Raw genomic sequence first — 19,135 nt, forward strand, 5'->3', positions numbered from 1 at the left:
GCCTGGTCCTAGTTGTGACCCAGCGCTGGAGCCTATAGGTTAACAGAACAAAAAGGTCAAAGTGAGCACCTGGAAGCAACACCCAAACCAATCAGCAATGGATAAGACCCCTGGCCTGGGCTTTCATTGGCTAAATGCAGCCATAATTCGGCGCAGTGCACTTTGGGTAACTTACTTTTTCAGGCCCAACAGGTGGAATTAAGATCTCAATCACTGACTGATCATTGCAAATACTGGTGTTGGGGACCCCCGGTGGTGCTGGAAAATGACAAACTTAGGATTTGGGGGCTGATCACAGGTTGCATGGAAGTGTTGTCTGCAACTGATCTCTTGTTTTGAGATGTATTTTTAGATTTCATGAAGTTCAGAATGCTCCCTGAGGTGAAAAGTATTATTTCAATTATTCCTGAGGACCACAAATCTAAATGGATATGTTGTTTTTAAGTTTTTTTTATTTGAATTTTATAGAGAGAATGAAGGAAAGGAAAAGATAAAAGCACTGATTGGTGCCTCCTGCATGGCCCCCACCCACTAGGCTTACACCCAGAAAACTTGGCTTGTGCGTCACAAGGAATCTAACTAGTAACCTTTCTGTGCATGGCACTACACTCAACCAATAGACCCACTCCAGCCATCAGATATTTTATTTTTATCAAAACATCCTATTATTAATAGAAAAATCAAGATAGGAGAAAATGTACATAATCCTCTCCTAGTTGTTTAAAAACAAAATTTTAAAGGGTACATGGCCAACAAATTGTCATTTCCTACATTGTCTGCATGTTTGCAGTCATTACACATTGTGAAACTATGGAACTAAGAGTTACTGAATGTTCACTACACGTGCCAAGCCCTGGATTCAATGTTTTACATGAACTATTTCAACATAAATTGCATGATTATAGAGTTAATAAAAGGCAGGGCTGGAAGACAAACCCATCTGTCTCTAACAACAGAGTTCTGGCTTCTACTGTTAGCCTCTGTAACTATTAGGATTGGCTAGATGTTATTATAAATTACAAACAGACCCAAATATTTATTGGTTTTTATATTAAAGAAGGCATCTTCCTTGTTCATGCCACATGATCTCCCTGATTCTCCTGGGACTTGTATAAAGAGAAGCCACCATATACTTACCTCCTGGATATATCAGAGATGTACAGAGATAGTGGCAAGTCTCAGTGCTTCCAGACTTTTCTGTTAGCAGTGACAGGCTTCATTCTCAGCACATTTCATTGGTCAAAGCACTTCACAGGGCTGCAGCAAATTCAGGTGGTCAGGAGGGAAGTCTGACATACTTGATGGCCACACTCATGTGACTACATGTGGCCAGCCTCTTTTGGGGCTGTGTATGGGCGAAGAAGAGCAGTGAAGATTGGTAGGAAGTGACAGTGGAAATTAGTTCAGATGGTTCACTTCCCCCTCATCCAGGTGCATTTTGTCCCAGAGCTGCCCACAACCACCACTGTCTAGATTCAAAGGAGTGGACTTCAATAAGAGGAATTTGGTCAGAAGTCATTGGCCATGAACTCAGAGCCCACTTCTGAGTATGACCTTTAATAAATCCCTGGCTGCCTCGGTTCCCCCACTATGTTCGAGGTGAAGATCCACATATTAAGAATGTTTATTGGAAGGTACAGGACTGCAAGCATTCCAGCATCCATGTTCTTTGAAATTAATATCGATCACTAATCTGTCTCCTAGTCTCTATCATTTGCATAGCTCAGGTGAGGGCTCCATCAGGTGGGGCTGAATGTAAAAATGCTGACATTAACATCAATGTTGGTCCTAGGTTCCCATACATTTGTGCCTGAACCTGTGCTAAATGTGGTCCCTCCATTGTTCTCTTCATCCCCATTGGAGGAAGCACTGGGCCTAATTTTCCCTCCTTGTCTCAATGTTCCTGAGTGCCCAAGCTCACCCAGTAAATGTTGAGAGTCCAGGGGTCATAAAGTGATGCTCCAAGCAACCCCAGGCACATTCCTTATTAGGTGTCAGCATAGCTTACAAATGGGCAAGGGATTGACCTTCTCTTCAGGGACCAGGAGGACCACCCGGGTATGCCAGCCTTCTCCAGGGTTATCCAGTTCCTCATTCCTAAGGGGGAATTAGGGTCCTAGGATTCTTCACCCTCAGCTTTCCCCCATATGCACCCATCCAGTGGTTCCTTTTCAGGGATTCAGGATCTTCCAGATCCTCCTCAAAGGCTTAGAGTCCACCAAAAACAGTGCCTCCACACTCTATTCTTCAATTCTGCCACCAGTCTTTCCCAATTCTCCAACTTCTCTCAGCCTGCAGTCCTGCAGTTCTATGACCCTTCACTTCATCCATCCATGAAGCTGAGATGGGACCCAAAGGGGTATAACAGTGGCTTGGAAGAGAAGGGGCTCAGCCTGGGGAGCAGAGAAGAACATATTGTCCTCTAAATCACCCCTGTGGAGATTGCCTATGCATTTGTCTGTTGCTGGGGTGCACACATACAATCTCACGGGGAACATGCAGACATCATAAGCACACAAATGCCCAGGTACAGAACACCCCCAGGCAAAGATGGGCTCGCAGGTGCAGGGCTTGTGGCCAGGCTCACACAGATCCAGACTACAGACTCGGACATCACTTTGAGGGGAATACACAAATACACACAGATGAAAACACATGGGAACAAGACAGCATCACGATGCACACTCACAAACACAAAGGACACACACAGGCACACACCTGAAGGGACATATGTGGACACAGTAGACAGACACAAAGAAAATAAAAAACACAGATACAATCAGGAACACTCAAAGGGGCAGCAAGTCACACATACAACCAACACTGATAAGCAAAGCAACACTCCCCTTAATGCTGAGACAAACTAATACACTGTTTTAAAGGAAACATTAAGAACTGAGGTGCTGTCTTGACGAGGTAGTACAGTGGGTTGGAGAATCATCTCATAATGTACCTCCCCCCCGCCAACACACACACACAATAGATTGTGTATTTGATCCTTGGTTGGGGCATGTATGAAAGGCAATTGATCCATGTTCCTCTACCATTAATGTTTATTTATTTCTCCCCCTGTTTCTCTTTATTATTTATCTAAAATCAATAAACATATCCTCAGCTGAGGATTAAAAAAGAAAAATGTAATAATTAAGGTATTGAATTTTCAAGAACATAGCATTAAATCCAGAGCAATCTCTCTAGAACAGTTATCAGAGAATCATTTGAATGCAGTCAATGTGTCTTCTTTTCCCTGGGAGGCTAACAGAATCACTATCGCTGATCTCAGAAAAACCCCACATAATTCGTGTCATAGTCATGATCCCCTCCTTGCTTTCATTTAACCACTAAAATATGATGGTTTCTGAATAAAGTCATCCCTTCATTTCCATAACTTAGGTTAGACTTTGAGTGATAAAAATTAACTTATCTTAGTAGTAGCTGTTTCTCAGAGATTCCAACATAACTTTAGGCACTGGAGTGAGGAGAGCCAGTTCTCCCTCCAGGTCCCATGTGGCCATGCACTCCCTGTAGATAACTAGAACCTAGAGGTGCAGGAGTAATGCTCTGAGTAGACCCAGACACCGTCCTCTATTAGTTTTCAGCTTAGCTTTCACATGGGCAAGGGACACCCTCTCCAGGGATGTCCAGTTCCTCATTATTAGTGGGGATTTAGGAGCCTAGAAGTCTTCCCCTCAGCTTTCCCCCACATGCACCCATCTTCACATTCCTTTCCAAGGATCCTGGATCACCCAGCTGCTGCAAGAAGGCACAGTCTTCCACAAACATTTCCAATCCACGCTCTATACCTCCTGTCTGTCATCACAGTCTGCCCCAATTCCCCACCTTGCTACAGCCTGAGGTTCTATGAACTGGCCCTGTGCTTAATTCATACCTGAGATGGGACCTCCAGAGGGACACCAGATGCCCGGATGAGCAGGAGAATAAGGAGCTCAACTGGTGGTGGGGAAGAAAAACAGGTAGTCCTCTACATCACCTCTCCGGAGATTCACTATGACTTGTCAGTGGTTGGGGTGCACAGACTCAGAGAAATATACAGATAACACGAGCACAGAAACATGCAGGTAGAGAACACCCCCAGCCTCTTCTGGGCACTCAGGTGCTGGACTTAGGTCCAGGCTCACATAGACCCACACTGTAGACATAGGCAATACCTTGAGGGGAACACACACAAACACACACACACACACACAGAAACAAACAATTGGGGCCACCCAGACAGTGCCACAGGACACACACACAATGGACACACACACAATGGACACACCCCCATATGCTGGCAGGAATCCCTAAAACCAAATCTGTCCAGGGGCACAACCTCACACCCCATGGTATATTGTCCCTCAGAGTCCAGGCTCCATCACCTCACTCCAGGTGCAAGGGTCTGCTCGGCAAAAGCCAAACTTATGGAGCAGGGAGACCAACTGGAGTGCATCCCCCCAATGTGGTATCATGTTGAGACCAAGCCTCGCCTTCAGGAAATGCTTGTACTTCAGAATGGTCTCACCATTAAAAACACATAGCACCATTTTCTGGAGAATCCATGCTACCTCCAGGACTGGTTGGGCAGTGGTATTTTTAATGAAATGAAAATGGAAAATTACCCAGAAATGCAAAAATAGAGATTCAAACAATGCCCGTGGAGCTTAGGAGAGTGTATGGGCTGCTCAGAGGTACGTGAACTTATTTGAGGTCCTCAAGTATTAGGAGCTGCTCCAGAATTCCTGGGAGGGATCTGGGCTCCTCAACCACCTGAATCCAAAATAGCTCAGTCTCAACCCCTGGCTGGAAGGTGCTGAGACCACAAAGCCCATGTCCAGGCCCAGAGCTTTTCCCAGCCCCTTAGTGTTTAGTCTCAGGGAGCTCAGATGTCATAATTACTTGTGGGTGACTCTTCAGCTTAGCCCCAGTTCCCCACCCTCCACACTGACAGCAGGGCCCCTCCCCTCCTGTCCTCTCCCTCACTGTGTGCTCTGCCCTCATGAGAACCCTTATGGCTGGTTCACCACAGGGTCTCTGCCTGGTTTGTGATGGTGTTCGCATGCGTTGACTTGTTTGGTGAAAAAACACACAAATATATTGCTCAGAGAGAAAGAGAGAGAAGAATAGGGAGAGGGAAACACCCATTTTGTGTTCCACTAATTTTATACATTGTTTGATTCTGTTTTTTTTAAAATATATTTTATTGATTTTTTACAGAGAGAAAGGGAGAACGATAGAGAGAAACATCGATCAGCTGCCTCCTGCACACCTCCTACTGGGGATGTGCCCGCAACCAAGGTACATTCCCTTGACCAGAATCGAACCTGGACCCTTCAGTCCACAGGCTGACGCTCTATCCACTGAGCCAAACCAGTTAGGTCATGATTCTTTTTTTAATATAAGCTTTATTTTAAATTTAAAGAAAAACTGAAAACGAGTATTTTTTACAAATTGTACCAACACTGAAAACGTAATTTGGGAATGTTGAACATTAGTTCTCAATTCAAAATAATGACATGTCTTGGTGTTGGCTAATGTAAAGTTTATTTAAACCTAGTACTTTTATATAAGCTTAACCATTTCATCCTTCCTAAAATTCAGTGATTATGATTCAACTTTAGAAGGTTAAAGCAGTCTTCTATGTAAAACCCCATATACCTTTTTGAAATACAATATATTTACACCAGGGAGGAAATGATAAAAACCTGTAAAAACCACATGGGACTTGCCAAAAAGGCTGCCTACATACAGAGGGAGCATTTCGCCTCAGCACACACACACACGTGATCCAACAGACTTCCTCACGTTCTCTTACACAGCAACCTGCGTGGTTATAAATGCCGCTCTAGCATGTATGAACTGAAAATAACATGTTTTAAAAGGTCCTTGAAGACACAGGGGAGTGGAATGAGCCCGCACTGAGAGCAGCACCACACAGGCTGTTATGAGGATGTGGCCGAGCTGCCAGCCCAGCTGGCTCTGCCCCTGGGGAAGCAGGCCCCACCCCGTGGGAACAGGGCCCACCCCAGGGAAGCAGGCCCTGCCCTCAGAAAGCTGGTGGAGGACCCAGAAAGACTGATGGTCTGGCCAAAACCGGTTTGGCTCAGTGGATAGAGCATCGGGCTGCGAACTGAAGGGTCCCAGGTTCGATTCCGGTCAAGGGCATGTACTTGGGTTGCGGGCACATCCCCAGTGGGAGATGTGCAGGAGGCAGCTGATCGATGTTTCTCTCTCATCGATGTTTCTAACTCTCTATCTCTCTCCCTTCCTCTCTGTAAAAAATCAATAAAATATATTTTAAAAAAAAAGACTGATGGTCTTTTTGATGATCTCCAAGGCCTCCTGGACCTCGTCCTCCTTGATGACCAGAGGAGGTGGAATCTGATGATGTCGCCATGGGTAGGCTTGGCCAGAAGTCCATTATCTCGAAGGCGCAGGCGCACCTTCCAAGCATCGGAATCTTTGGTTTCCCCGGTGACGGTGGCATCCAGCAGCCCCTTCCCACGCACTGCGGTCACGATGTCCCAGGGCAGCTTCCTGAGCTCATTCTCTTCTTCCAAAACTTCACAGGCGGCGTTGGCCCCGCAGCTGCCCAGGGGGTTGGCCCTGTACGTGGAGCCGTGCTCCCCAGGCTGGATGGTCAGCATGATCTCGTGGTCACACAGCACCGAACACACGGGGTACAGGCCACCGGAAAGGGCCTTGCCCAGGAGGACGAGGTCAGGCCTGACGTTTGCATGGCCGACTGCCAGCCATCGTCCAGTCCTGGCCAGTCCTGTCTGGGTCTCATCCAATAAACAGGACTGGGTGCCTGGCGCAGAGCTCGCGCACACCCCTCAGGCAGCCTGGGTCGGGACAATGACGCCCGCCTCGCCCTGAATGGGTTAGACCATGAACGCAGCAATGTTTCGATCCTGAAGAGCATGCTCAAGAGCAGGTAGGTTGTTGTAGGGAATGATCTCAAACCCCAGCATGAAGAGACCAAAGCCGTCGTCGCTGCTGGGGTCCGTGGAGCTGTAGATGGCACACAGAGTCCTGCCCCAAAAGTTTCCAGCTGCGAAGACGATCTTGGCTTTGTCCTTGGGGATGCCCTTCACGGTGCAGCCCCACCACCGCGCCAGCTGGCAAGCGGTCTCCCCGGCCTCCACCCTGTCTGTGCTCATGGGGAGAACCTGGTGGTAGTTGAAGAGCTTCGTGACGTTCTCCTCGTCTTTGCCCGGCACGTTGTTGTAGGAGGCCCGCGAGGTCGGCGTCAGCTTCCCCGCCTGGCTCTTCAGGGCAGCCACAATCTTGGGGTGGCAATGCCCTTGGTTGACGGCGCTGTGCACACTCAGAAAACCAAAGCATTCCCTGCCTTCCGCATCCCACAGGGAAATACCTGTCCCTCTCTCCAGGGTGACCAGTAAGAGGTGGTAAAGAGCGTCCCAATATTCACGCAAGATTTGAATTTTGCGTGAGCATTAGCAACGACAAAAATAAAAGCCCAATTTTACTTGGTTTATTGAATCAGATTTTAATATTTGTTACCCTGTGATTTCAATCCCTTCAATTTGATAAGCATTACCAAGTACCAATTATGGCCCAGGAGCAGAGACAATGAAGACCAAGGCTTTGCGTGTGTACCAGCAAAGCTGTGGAGGCCATTTACCCGTTATGCCATTCCATACAAAACCCTATACTGTATACATTTTGAATCAATAAAAAATTTACAATTTTTAATTATAAACCTGTGTTTTCTATCAAAATTACTTCTTGCGTGAATTTTGGGACACCCTTTAGTTGTGAGCGCCATACTTGGCTTCCCCGTTCAAAAAACGTCATCCGACTATAGAGGGCCTTGGACCATCTTCTTAGTCGCCACGGATGTATTAGAAGTCACTGGCGTGTGGGCGCCCCGCCACAGTCTTATGACGAGCTAGCTTGGAAAGCATCGTGTCCGCAGAGCAAGAATTCCACCAACCAGCTACCCTTTCTCCTGCGGTTAAGATGGAAATGCAGATTGCTCAGCCTGGATCCAGGGACGACCTGCTGGGTCCAATAATCCCTGGTGGTGCCTCTGGCTCCAGAACCAGCAGCTATGTCTTGGTGGCAGCACATTGATTCTTGCATGGAGCCTGACTGAGGATGGAACCCACAACCTTGGCACTACTGAGATGATGCTTTAATCAACTGAGCTCTCTGGCCAGGGAGAAACTTATCAGGGGTTTTTAGTAAAATAAGTCACTAATGTATCTGAGAATAGATAGATACCAGAACCACTGGGATGAGAGATAGTTATGGAAGACAACGACAATTCTCGGGTCACACATCCCGGAACCAGAGAGGAGGGAGCCCGATTCTGGGTTGTGTCACCTGACAACTGCCCTCTCATAATCCAGGACCCCTCAGCAGGTATTGGAGAGCTGGTTTCGGCCCAATTCCCTGCAGGCCAGGCCGCAGGACCTCACCTGCCAGAGGGATCCCACTCATTCCACAGACACCCTTGAAGCCAAGGTGCTGCCCCAGGAGGAGCCTAATAGGGAGGGACTGGGGGAGGTTGGCATTAGGCTGTGTCAGACCCGTCTCAGCCAGTCCTACCCCACTTGTCACTTTCTAATTAATTTCCTTTCAATGTGCACAAGTCCATACACCCAGTCACTAGTAAAATATAATGATGTACTACTGAAATATCTTATGTCCATGTTCAATGCCATCATTTTCGCAGTTTGAATGTAGTTATGACATTTACACCAGGGAAATTTTCAACTACCACAAACCTAGACTTCAATGTATCATTAAATGCTTAAACTTAAAGAACACTGGTGGAGAATTAACAATGCAGATTAAATGTATAAGTGTCTGGTACAAGTGGGCTATAAATCATACATAGGGTAAAAATTAAGAAAAACCATTTTGTTTATAGAATTCAAAAACCAAGAATGCCATATAGCCAAAAAATCAGTCGAATCACTGAGGACTAAGTGAAATTCAAACATATGTCTTAGAGGCTGCACCGCCCTCCTATTGGTTAGAATAGAATAATAAATTAAGTTTAAAAGTAAACAAAAAATCCTGAGCATTTTAACAAAGAAGATAAAGACAGTGAAAGAAATATATGAAGAAATCATCACCATCAAATATCTTTATGGAAATGAAGTTAAAACAAAAGCGAGTTAACAGTACACTCATTGATGCGGCTAGTACTTAAAAGAGATTAACCTTTGCATGTGCTGGCAGAGTTGCATAGAATTTTCTAGGTGGGTGGGAAGGCAAACTGATTGACCATTTGAGGTCATAGTTCCATATATGTTGAAATGTACCACATTCACTGACAGTGGAACAGTTTAATAAGACATACATCTGTAGAAAGAATGGAATACAATATTCTGAGCTGTTTTATTTTTAAAACCCCAAACGTAGAAATAACTGAAATTATAGGCGGCTCAATAGTAAAAGTGGTTATCCATAGAATACAATATTTTCTAGAAATAAAAAATTATTTATATAAACGTTAGTGTTAAATCTCAAACATCTGTATAGCATGAAGGAAGCCAGTGTTTGTTAAAGAGAATTCACCTTATAGTGCCAATAAATTTATGAAAAATATGAACTACTCTATTGTAAAGGAAGGTAAATCAATGTCTGCATGGAGGGTTGGGGAAGCAGAAATATTACAAAATGACTGGGGGTAAATACAGAGTGTGGCAAATTCAGGTTTAGAGTAGTTGGTGTTGAAAATAATGCACTAATAAATAACAACACAAATATAAAAACACCTTTAAAAAAAAAAGATCATAAACCAGAGCAGAGGAGAGCACAGAGTTTGCAGGTTGGTGAATAAAAAACCCCCAAAATTTATCAAAGCATAATGTGAGTACCACTATGTCCCTGAAAGAGGTAGCACTGCTTAGCTGAGAACAGCTGCTCTGGATGAATCCTGGGTCAGGTCCATTTTCTAGTCATAGAGAAATGAATGAAGATACTGCCAAGAGCTTGGAGGAATCATAATTACCTCAATCAGAAGCGAGAACACAGAATACATTCCCCTGAGCACCCAGGGAATGTGACCGATGCACACTCCTCAGGTGAGGCAGGTGTTAGCTATGAAACCTCTTTAGTGATAAACACTCACAGTGACATCATTTGGGTTGTAGGTCTGGACATGTTAGCAAGTACAACACAGATCCTTCAAGTCTCATTTGTACCTCAATTTTATGATGAATCTAGCAGAGTGTATGTTCTCATTAAAGGGGTTTACATTCATGTAAATGGGTCCCATAGAGCCCCTTAAGTGTTCTTATTCTTAGTGAGAAAAATAAAAAACATTTCCTACACATTTACATCTTTTCTCCAGTGTGAAATTACAGGTGTCTAACCAGGTTATAGTTGTAGCTAAAAGGAATCCCACACTCACTACACTCACCAGTGTGAACTCTCTTGTCTTCACTGGGGATAGAGCTTTCACTAAAGGATTTCCCACATTAACTACACTCATATGGCTTTTATCGAGTGTGCACTCTGTGGTGCTTATGGAGGGCAGTCCTTTCACTGAAATGCTTCCCACATTCACTGCACTCATATGGCTTTTCTCCAGTGTGAACTCTGTGGTGATTAGTGAGGGTAGCCTTTTCTCTGAAATGTTTCCCACAATCGCTACACTCATATGGCTTTTCTCCAGTGTGAACTCGTTGGTGTATATTAAGGGCAGCCCTTTCACGGAAATGCTTCCCACATTCACTACACTCATATGGCTTTTCACCAGTGTGAACTCTGTGGTGTTTAGTGAGGTGAGACCTCTGACGAAAGGATATCCCACATTCACTACACTCATATGGCTTTTCTCCAGTGTGAACTCTATAGTGTTTAGTGAGTTCAGCCCTTTCAGTGAAATGCTTCCCACATTCACTACACTCATATGGCTTTTCTCCAGTGTGAACTCTGCGGTGTTTAGTGAGGGCAGCCTTTTCTCTGAAATGCTTCCCACATTCACTACACTCATATGGCTTTTCTCCAGTGTGAACTCTTTGGTGTATAGTGAGGTTATACATTTGACGAAAGGATATCCCACATTCACTGCACTCAAATGGCTTTTCTCCAGTGTGAACTCTGTGGTGTTTAGTGAGGACAGCCTTTTCTCTGAAATACTTCCCACATTCGCTACACTCATATGGCTTTTCTCCAGTGTGAACTCTTTGGTGCACAGTGAGGTGACACTTTTGACGAAAGGATATCCCACATTCACTGCACTCATATGGCTTTTCTCCAGTGTGAACACTGTGGTGTTTAGTGAGGGCAGCCTTTTCTCTGAAATGCTTCCCACATTCGCTACACTCATAAGGATTTTCTCCAGTGTGAACTCTTTGGTGTACAATGAGGCGACACTTTTGACGAAAGGATATCCCACATTCACTGCACTCATAAGGCTTTTCTCCAGTGTGAACTCTTTGGTGCACAGTGAGGCGACACTTTTGACGAAAGGATATCCCACATTCACTGCACTCATAAGGCTTTTCTCCAGTGTGAACTCTCCCATGTGGAGGGTGGTTAAACATTTGTCTACACACTTCCCCACATTTATTATACTCATAAATCATATCTCCAGAGCAGAGATCTTTCTGATAAGGAACTTTCTGTTTCTGGCTGTCAGCTCTTTCACATTCAACCCACTGGTGATGTCTTTTTCCACTGAGAAATTCCTGTGAAATCTCATTGTTACTGTGTGGCTCCATAGTGTTAAGAGTGGCCTGGTGCTGGAGAAGCCCTAACATGGCTGAGGAGTCTTCCCCAACCTCCATACTAGCTACAGGCATCCCAGATAAGTAGAAGCAGCAACAGGTCACAAGCGAGGGTCTCTCCATATCTTCTTTCCAGGGCTTCTCTCCACTGGCATCCTTCTGTTGCTGGTGAGGGTTTGCACTGGAACACAAGTCTCTCAAACATGCATCACTTAAGAACACATTCTTCTCAAAGTAAACCACTTGTAACTCACTCAGGTGCAAAATATCTTTTAACACTGAGAAGCATGGCTTACACAGATGGGTCCTCTGGGTGGCTGCAGCTGTCCTGGAAGCCCTGACCTGAGAATCTCCTATAGATATACTGTGCTGAGAATAGGCCTCCACATCATCCATCTTACGCCAAGGACCTGAAAACAGAGGAATGATGACAAAATGAATGTTGACTCTGGTGACAGCGGGAAGTCCCATTATAAAAGTGGGTTGCACATACTACATTGGTTTCATGCAATTGGCTGAAAATAAAAGACCTGAAAGATGGATTAGTAAGAGGTCACTCTGAAGTTCTTGAGCACTGAAGATCACAAAACAAGGGAGACTTCAGCAGAAATAGAGCAAAAACAAGACAAGTACCACATGGAGGAGAAGTGGACTGTCCAGCTCATTCTGCTGCTAACAGCATTCAGTAGATCAGTGATGGCGAACCTATGACACGTGTGTCAAAGTTGACATGCAAACTCATTTTTTTGCTTGATTTTTCTTTGTTAAATGGCACTTAAATATATAAAATAAATATCAAAAATATAAATCTTTGTTTTACTATGGTTGCAAATATCAGAAAAATTCTATTTGTGACATGGCATCAGAGTTAAGTTAGGGTTTTTCAAAATGCTGACACACCGAGCTCAAAAGGTTTGCCATCAATGCAGCAGATCTATGCTGGTGACATGGGCATGCTGTGCGGAAGGTTGGTTACATCTCATTCCAAGTAAAATTCAAGAAACAAGTAGCTGCTATTTTAGGGGTATTTAAGCATGTACACTGAGTGGCCAGATTATTATGACCAGCCAGATTATTATGACCACCCCATCAGTACAAAGAAATGAATCTGTTATGCAAAGAATAATAATAATAATGATAATAAAACCTTGAGAGTATCTGCTTAGGAAGTTTTCAATATTGAGTATTTTGGAAGTGTCAATCGAGTGCTGATGGGGTGGTCATTATAATCTGGCCACTCAGTGTATGTGCTCCTTATAACGCTTGCATAGGTCCATGTTGTAGTATACTGCAGAAAGAGATGTGCAAAGGAATAGGTGATGTAAAAAGGACACAAAGGCAAAGATAGCCAAAGCTAGAAAGCCACTGATGAAATGAGAAGCCAGCAAAGTGTCAAATATGGAAAAGTAAATGTATAAATGAGGGGTGACCATTGGAACTTGCACCAAACATCATTAGACAGGAGCAGGTTCCTGGTACAACCTGAACACCATCCTTATGTCCTACCTCCCCCGAGCTGCCACTCAGCCAGGCCAGGCTTCCCCTAGGAACATCCTGTACGTTCACCCTGCAGAAACCCAGGGTTCTCTCTGCACCTCCTTCTCTAGAAATATCTACAAACTAAATATTCCAAGTTTCAATGAAAGACAACAGAGGTGAGCAGCCATCACTTGCCCATAGCATTTGGCTTGCAATAGTATTCACAGAAGGTAATATTACAAACAACAATGTAAGGAGGGTCTTACAATAACAGCAACTGGTTCCTGTATATAAAGAAGATACCTGGCACAGGCATTCACCAAGGTCCTTATCTACAGGAAAGGTGCAGAAGTGGGGGACATGGATCTGGATATAGTCACCCTTCCTGGGTGAGGAAGAGCAGGAGGGACCCATTAAACTGTCTGTAAGACTGCTGACACCCAGACACTTCCTGCAGTTCCTAAGGCAACTGGTGTTAGGGAAGTTTGTGGAGTCTATTGCTCAGGGCTCTCTGAGAGCTCAGCACTGGCAGCCACAGCCCATTTCACAAGACAGTGGGGGAAATGAGCAGAGCCCATGGTCTTGCTTTGAGAGAGACAGTGCTATGTCTGGAGAATAAATAAAGAGTGGGCATCACTTCAGGACACTAGGAGAGATGAAGGTCTTACCTACGAATGATACAAGTGAAAACACTTCCAGCATCACATCACAGTACAGACGTCTCTGAGCCTCATCAAGGATCTCCCACTCCTCCTGAGCGAATGCAATGGCCACGTCCTCAAAATTCATATCTTGTCATAATGAGGACAGTACATCCCATGATACGATTCTCTCTTGAGATGCCAAGTTTGTCACACTCCCCACCTGGCACATCCATCTGCCTCCTCTACTCCCCACATCAGGGAAGACAGCAGGCCTTAGTCCCATCAAAGTCAATATCTCCTTATATTCCTACTAGAGGCCCGGTGCACAAAAATTTGTGCACTTGGGGGGGGGGCCCTCAGCCCAGCCTATGCCCTCTTGCAGTCTGGGACCCCTCGGAAGATGTCCACCTGCTGGCTTAGGCCCACTCCCTGGTGGATCAGGTCCAAGCTGGTAGTCATACATTCCTCTGGCAGCCCGGCAGCCCTGGGGAAATGTCCACTTGCCAGCAGGGAGCAGCCCTAAGCTGCAGTCCGACATCCTTAGCCCTGCTGAGGAAGTGGGAGAGGCTCCCACCACCACCGCTGTACTGGCAGCCGTCAGCATGGCTTGTGGCTGAGGAGACCTCCCCCTGTGGGAGCGCACTGACCTCCAGGGGGCAGCTCCTGCACTGAACATCTGCCCCCTGGTAGTCAGTGTTTGTCATAGTGACCAGTCATTCCTAGTTGTTCTGCTGTTAGGGCTGATGGCTGTTTGCAGCTGGTCATATCCCCTTCAGTGTGTGGGTCCCCACTGGGGTGCCTGGCCAGTCTGGGTGAGGGGCTGAGGGCTTTTTCAGGCTGGCCAAGCCCCCTGGTGACGGAAGCTCCCAGCCTCTCCTTTTCTTTTCTTTTTTAATTCTGGGGTTTATGTACCTTCTATAATTGAAACTTTGTAGCTTTGAGAGGAGCTCAGAGCTGGCCAGGGTGGGCGAGAGGGAAGCCTGCTGGTCGCTCCAGCTCCATTGCCACGGCCAGCTGAAAGCAGGTATCTGGGGTTTATTTACCTTCTATAATTGAAACTTTGTTGCTTTGAGTGGAGCTCAGAGCCCACCATGGCAAGCGGGAAGCTTGGCTTCCTCCATCATTGGGGCAACCAAGCCTCCTGCTTGCTCCAGCTCCGTGGCTGCCAGCCGCCATCTTGTTTGGTTAATTTGCATATAGTCGCTCTGGCTGACTGGTGGGCATGGCTTAACCGCTTGAGTCCCAAGCAGTGCGATCGCACTGCTGAGATTTTATGTTGAGAAAACCCAGCACATTTCGAACATTGTGGACAGCTGATGGTGCGTTACCGATTGTCGAAGTCACGCGCTCAGATTTACTGATGCAAATACATCACACAGCTCCTTTTAATTAATATCTGTTTGAGTCCCAAGCAGCGCAACCGCGCTGCTTGGTATTTCTCGACATAAAATAAAACAAGCGCTATCACGCTGTTTGGGTCTTTTCGTACTCATTTAGAGAAAGCGCGGTTGCGCTGTTTGGGATTCTTCGACAGTGTTTTTTCAATACCCCCTAGGACTCAAACGGTTAAGGTGTAGCGAAGGTACAGGCAATTTGCATGTCTGTCTTTTATTAGTGCAGATTGATGCTGTGTCTCTCACAACAATAAAGGCAGATGAGCAGTTATAATATACCTGTGCTTTGGGCCTCAAATGAGAGTCAGACTGCCCCCTTTCAATAACAGTGGGTGCCAGTAACATAGGGTAGGATGAAATGTCGCACATAAAGGGAGTGTGAGTGACTTGACACTGGTCTTGTCAGGCAATACCCATGTTGTCCTCCAAATTGTCCCTCAAAGACACCAAAATGCTAATGCACATTACACTTCTGACTCCAATCCCAGTTTGCTGAGGCCATCACTTTGCATTACCCGCTGCCCACAGTTCTTTGATCCACACTTGTCTCACAGCTTCATTCCCAGAGGCACATCTTCACTAATGACATAAATAAGCCATCACAAGGACAGGTTGTTTTCTAACTAGCTTATTTTCTAAAATTCTAGTTCACCACCTCTGTGATATATTTCTCTCTCAACCTTCTCTGTTCTCCCTTCCCCATGCTGACGGAGATTTTCAAGTGCAGGTGACACTGATGTATGCTATCTCATTCCTATTGTTCACTGGGTCAGGCCTCAACTAGAAATGACAGGTGGGCACATATATGTCACCTAAGCTCTGGACCTCGTATGTAGCACCACAACAACCCATCTTGTTAGAAATTATCCTAAAATTTCCCATATCATATCATGAAGACACCATCAGAAATGGACTCCCTTTTCATTCACTCGTCTGTCAATGTTAGTGCCCGGCTGCTCTGGTTTTAGTCCCAGGACCACTCTGATGTCATCATGCCCTGTGGGTGACTGTGCAGCTCAGCCCAGTTCCCCCACCTGCTACACTGACATAAAGAGCACCTCCCATACTGTTCTTTGGATCTCTTATCCTCCAAACCCCGATCACCCTCTCATGCCTTTTTTATGAGGTTTGAAGGTCTCTTTGATGATTTCGTCTCTCAATGTATTTTTGTTCATCACTTTATGCCAGTGGACCTCATCATTCCCAATGCCGCGACCCTTTAATAAAGCTCCTCATGTTGCTCTCTCTCTGCTTCCTGTCGCTGCATCGGCAAGGTGGGGGAGCCGAGCTAGCTCGAATAAAGACTCTTATGCTTTTGCATCGGACTGGCTGGCTCCCTGATGTGGTTTCTTGGGGATCCTGAAATCTGGACATAACATTTGGGGGCTCGTCCGAGATCCCCAAAACCATTGAGGGACCCCCCCAATCCGTAGAGTCTGACTGGCCGCGGTAAGTGTCTGTATGTTGTGTATTCTGTTCTGTGTGATATATGTTATCTCTAAGGGACTTTTCCTGTATCTGGAGGAATGGCTTCTAGATGGTACTCACCGTCAAAACTCGGACTGGCTAAGGGTTCGAATCTGGCCTATCTTTTAAAAAAGGTAGAAGAGAAGCATTCCTAGGCAGTTTTCTACTGCCTCTGTTTAGGGACTTGTTCTGTATCTGTTCTGTGTGAGCGCACTTCTGAAATCTGTAATCGCCCGCAATGATCTAAGTGGACGCACAGGGGGATCAAGGGCGGGAGGAGTCGGGGGACGCCTCGACCCTCCATCTGGAGGGGTGTAGTTTTGCTTCCGTGGAGTCGGAAGGTCTGTAGGAACCCCCTCAATCTGAGAATCTGAGACGAGGCGGGTCGCTCCCGCCGGTTTGGCATAAGGCCATCGTCTAGTTGCTTCCATGGAGTTGGAAGGCTGTTCTTTGGGGCCCTCTGTTTGTCTGTGTCTGTGTTTTTCTGTTTTCTGTGGACTTACTGGATGGATGTTATGGGACGGACTCAGACTGCTCCTTTGGGTATTGTGATTGATCATTTCAAGGAGATTGGGGGAGGCTGTAGAGCTCCCTCAGGAGTTGGGAAGTTGTTATTGTTTAAACTCTGAGTGAATGTCTGGTGAAAGTGTGTGAGTGTGGAGGGAGGGGGCCTGCCCTCTCCCCTCCTTTGTGTGGCTCCACGACTTTGGTCAGGTGGGCATCTGAGTGAGGATCTGTGAAAACAGGTCACCCCCTCCCCAAGTAAATGCGTCTGGGATTTCTGTGCACGTGTAGAGAGAAAAGCTGGCTTAAAACTAATGCGCGCACTGTCCAATTTTGGATAGAGTTTTGAGCTAGAGTCTCTTTGCAGATGTGCAGGATGGAGCCCAAGACTGATCATTTACCCAAAGAAAAAAACGGATGCTAGCTAGATTCTAGACTGATTGAGAAATGCTGAATATTTTGACTTGCCAGGTAAAAGTTTAAGGTTCGGATTGAATTGGGAAAAATTGTGTTATTGTGGTAACTAAATGCCTTTGCTTATTGGTACAGCCACCATTTTGGGCTGCATGACTTGGCAGCTGCCATGTTGGCCGCATGGTTTGCCGCTCCCCTGGGGGCCGCCATCTTGAAACAGCAAAGGCCCCTCCCTCTGATTTAGTCAGGGGTGGAGCTTTAAGGAGGAGTTTTATGGGACAGAAGTAAGCTTGCCTCTCGGATTTATTTTTAAGCTGATCTCTTAAATCTAGAAAACCCTGCTTTCCTTAAACTAAGGACAATCAAAGGTTATGTCAAAGTCTTTAAAAGGGACTGATAGCAGTAATCCAATTTCTAAAAGTCAGATAGAGACTGTGGTTTCATGCTGATATTCAAGGGCATATTTTTCCTTTGCCTGGGAGGGACAGTGCAGCTGTCCCAGGGTCGGGAGGGCTCCAGCTAACTTGCAACTCAGTGTTTGGGAGACCCAGGATATGCCTAAGTTTAAACTAGGTTACCCAAGGACTCTAGATAATGTGTTTACCCACAGCTGTGGTTTGGATTGCATGCTGTCTCTGCTTCTGTAAATTGATCTGTCCTTATTGCTTAAATATGTATCCTTGTTGTTAAATTTGAATGTATTGTTAATCTGAGGAATGTTAATTATTTACATGTCACCTAAAAATTAAGGCTAAAAGTTTTAACTAACTGAAAAGTATGGCTTTGGTGTGATGGGAGGAAAGAAATTTTGAATGGATGGTAGGCCAGTAAGCTGGAACTGGTCACTGGTGGTGGATTGTGAGAAGGGCTGGACACTGCCTAACTTCTCCTTCCTTGGTACCCCTGAAACATCAGAGGGTACTTTTGGCCTTGGTTTTCTTGGTTTCTGGTTTTGGATTTGTTTGTTTGTGATGAAAACCGTTTCTATCTGAATGAGACATAGGTCAAGAATCCTGTCCTGGAATGTGGGAAAGGGAAGACCCCCACATCTGTTCCTGTCAGGCCCCCATCAGGGGACTTGTGCGATGTTCCTGTTATCAGCTCAAGAGCCCAAGACTGTAAAAATACTTGTTCACTGAAAAGGTGTAAGTGTAAATGTTTATTTGATGTTTGTAAGCATCTCTGTTTGTTTGCTGGGAACTTTGATTTGCTATGTGATATTCTGTGCTGGGTTGGGATTTTGAAATTCTGGGGTAAATTTAAAAGGTATCTGTGGCTTTTCTAGTCTGATTGGGACATTTAAGGATGGGGCTCACAGTTCCTCAGGACAGAGATTTCATGGGCCCTTCCCCCTGCCTGTGAAAGGAAGGCAACGGGCTCTAGAATCTGTATGAGACCAGCCCAACCCCAACTCCTCCTCATCAGCACAGACCAGGAGATTGGGTCTACAGCAGAAGGCACCGCCAGGAGACCCTCGAGCCACGCTGGAAGGGTCCCTACACTGTGGTGCTGACGACCCCCA

At 45.7% G+C, this 19,135-nt stretch overlaps 1 protein-coding gene and 1 pseudogene across 1 annotated transcript; both read right to left on the reverse strand.

Annotated features, from left to right (window-relative positions):
- Positions 1-6,294: 6,294 nt before the first annotated feature.
- LOC138998616 (ornithine aminotransferase, mitochondrial pseudogene) lies at positions 6,295-7,928 on the reverse strand (annotated as a pseudogene).
- A 2,550-nt stretch (positions 7,929-10,478) lies between these two features.
- Positions 10,479-11,528, reverse strand: LOC138998617 (zinc finger protein 135-like). The gene has a single exon (XM_070400748.1). The coding sequence runs from the start codon at positions 11,526-11,528 to the stop codon at positions 10,479-10,481; it is 1,050 nt and encodes a 349-aa protein (XP_070256849.1).
- Positions 11,529-19,135: the final 7,607 nt, after the last annotated feature.

Source organism: Myotis yumanensis, unplaced genomic scaffold, assembly GCF_028538775.1.
Source record: "Myotis yumanensis isolate MYYU_CA2020_CCGP unplaced genomic scaffold, mMyoYum1.0.hap1 SCAF_20, whole genome shotgun sequence".
In the NCBI taxonomy this organism is placed as follows: Eukaryota; Metazoa; Chordata; class Mammalia; order Chiroptera; family Vespertilionidae; genus Myotis; species Myotis yumanensis.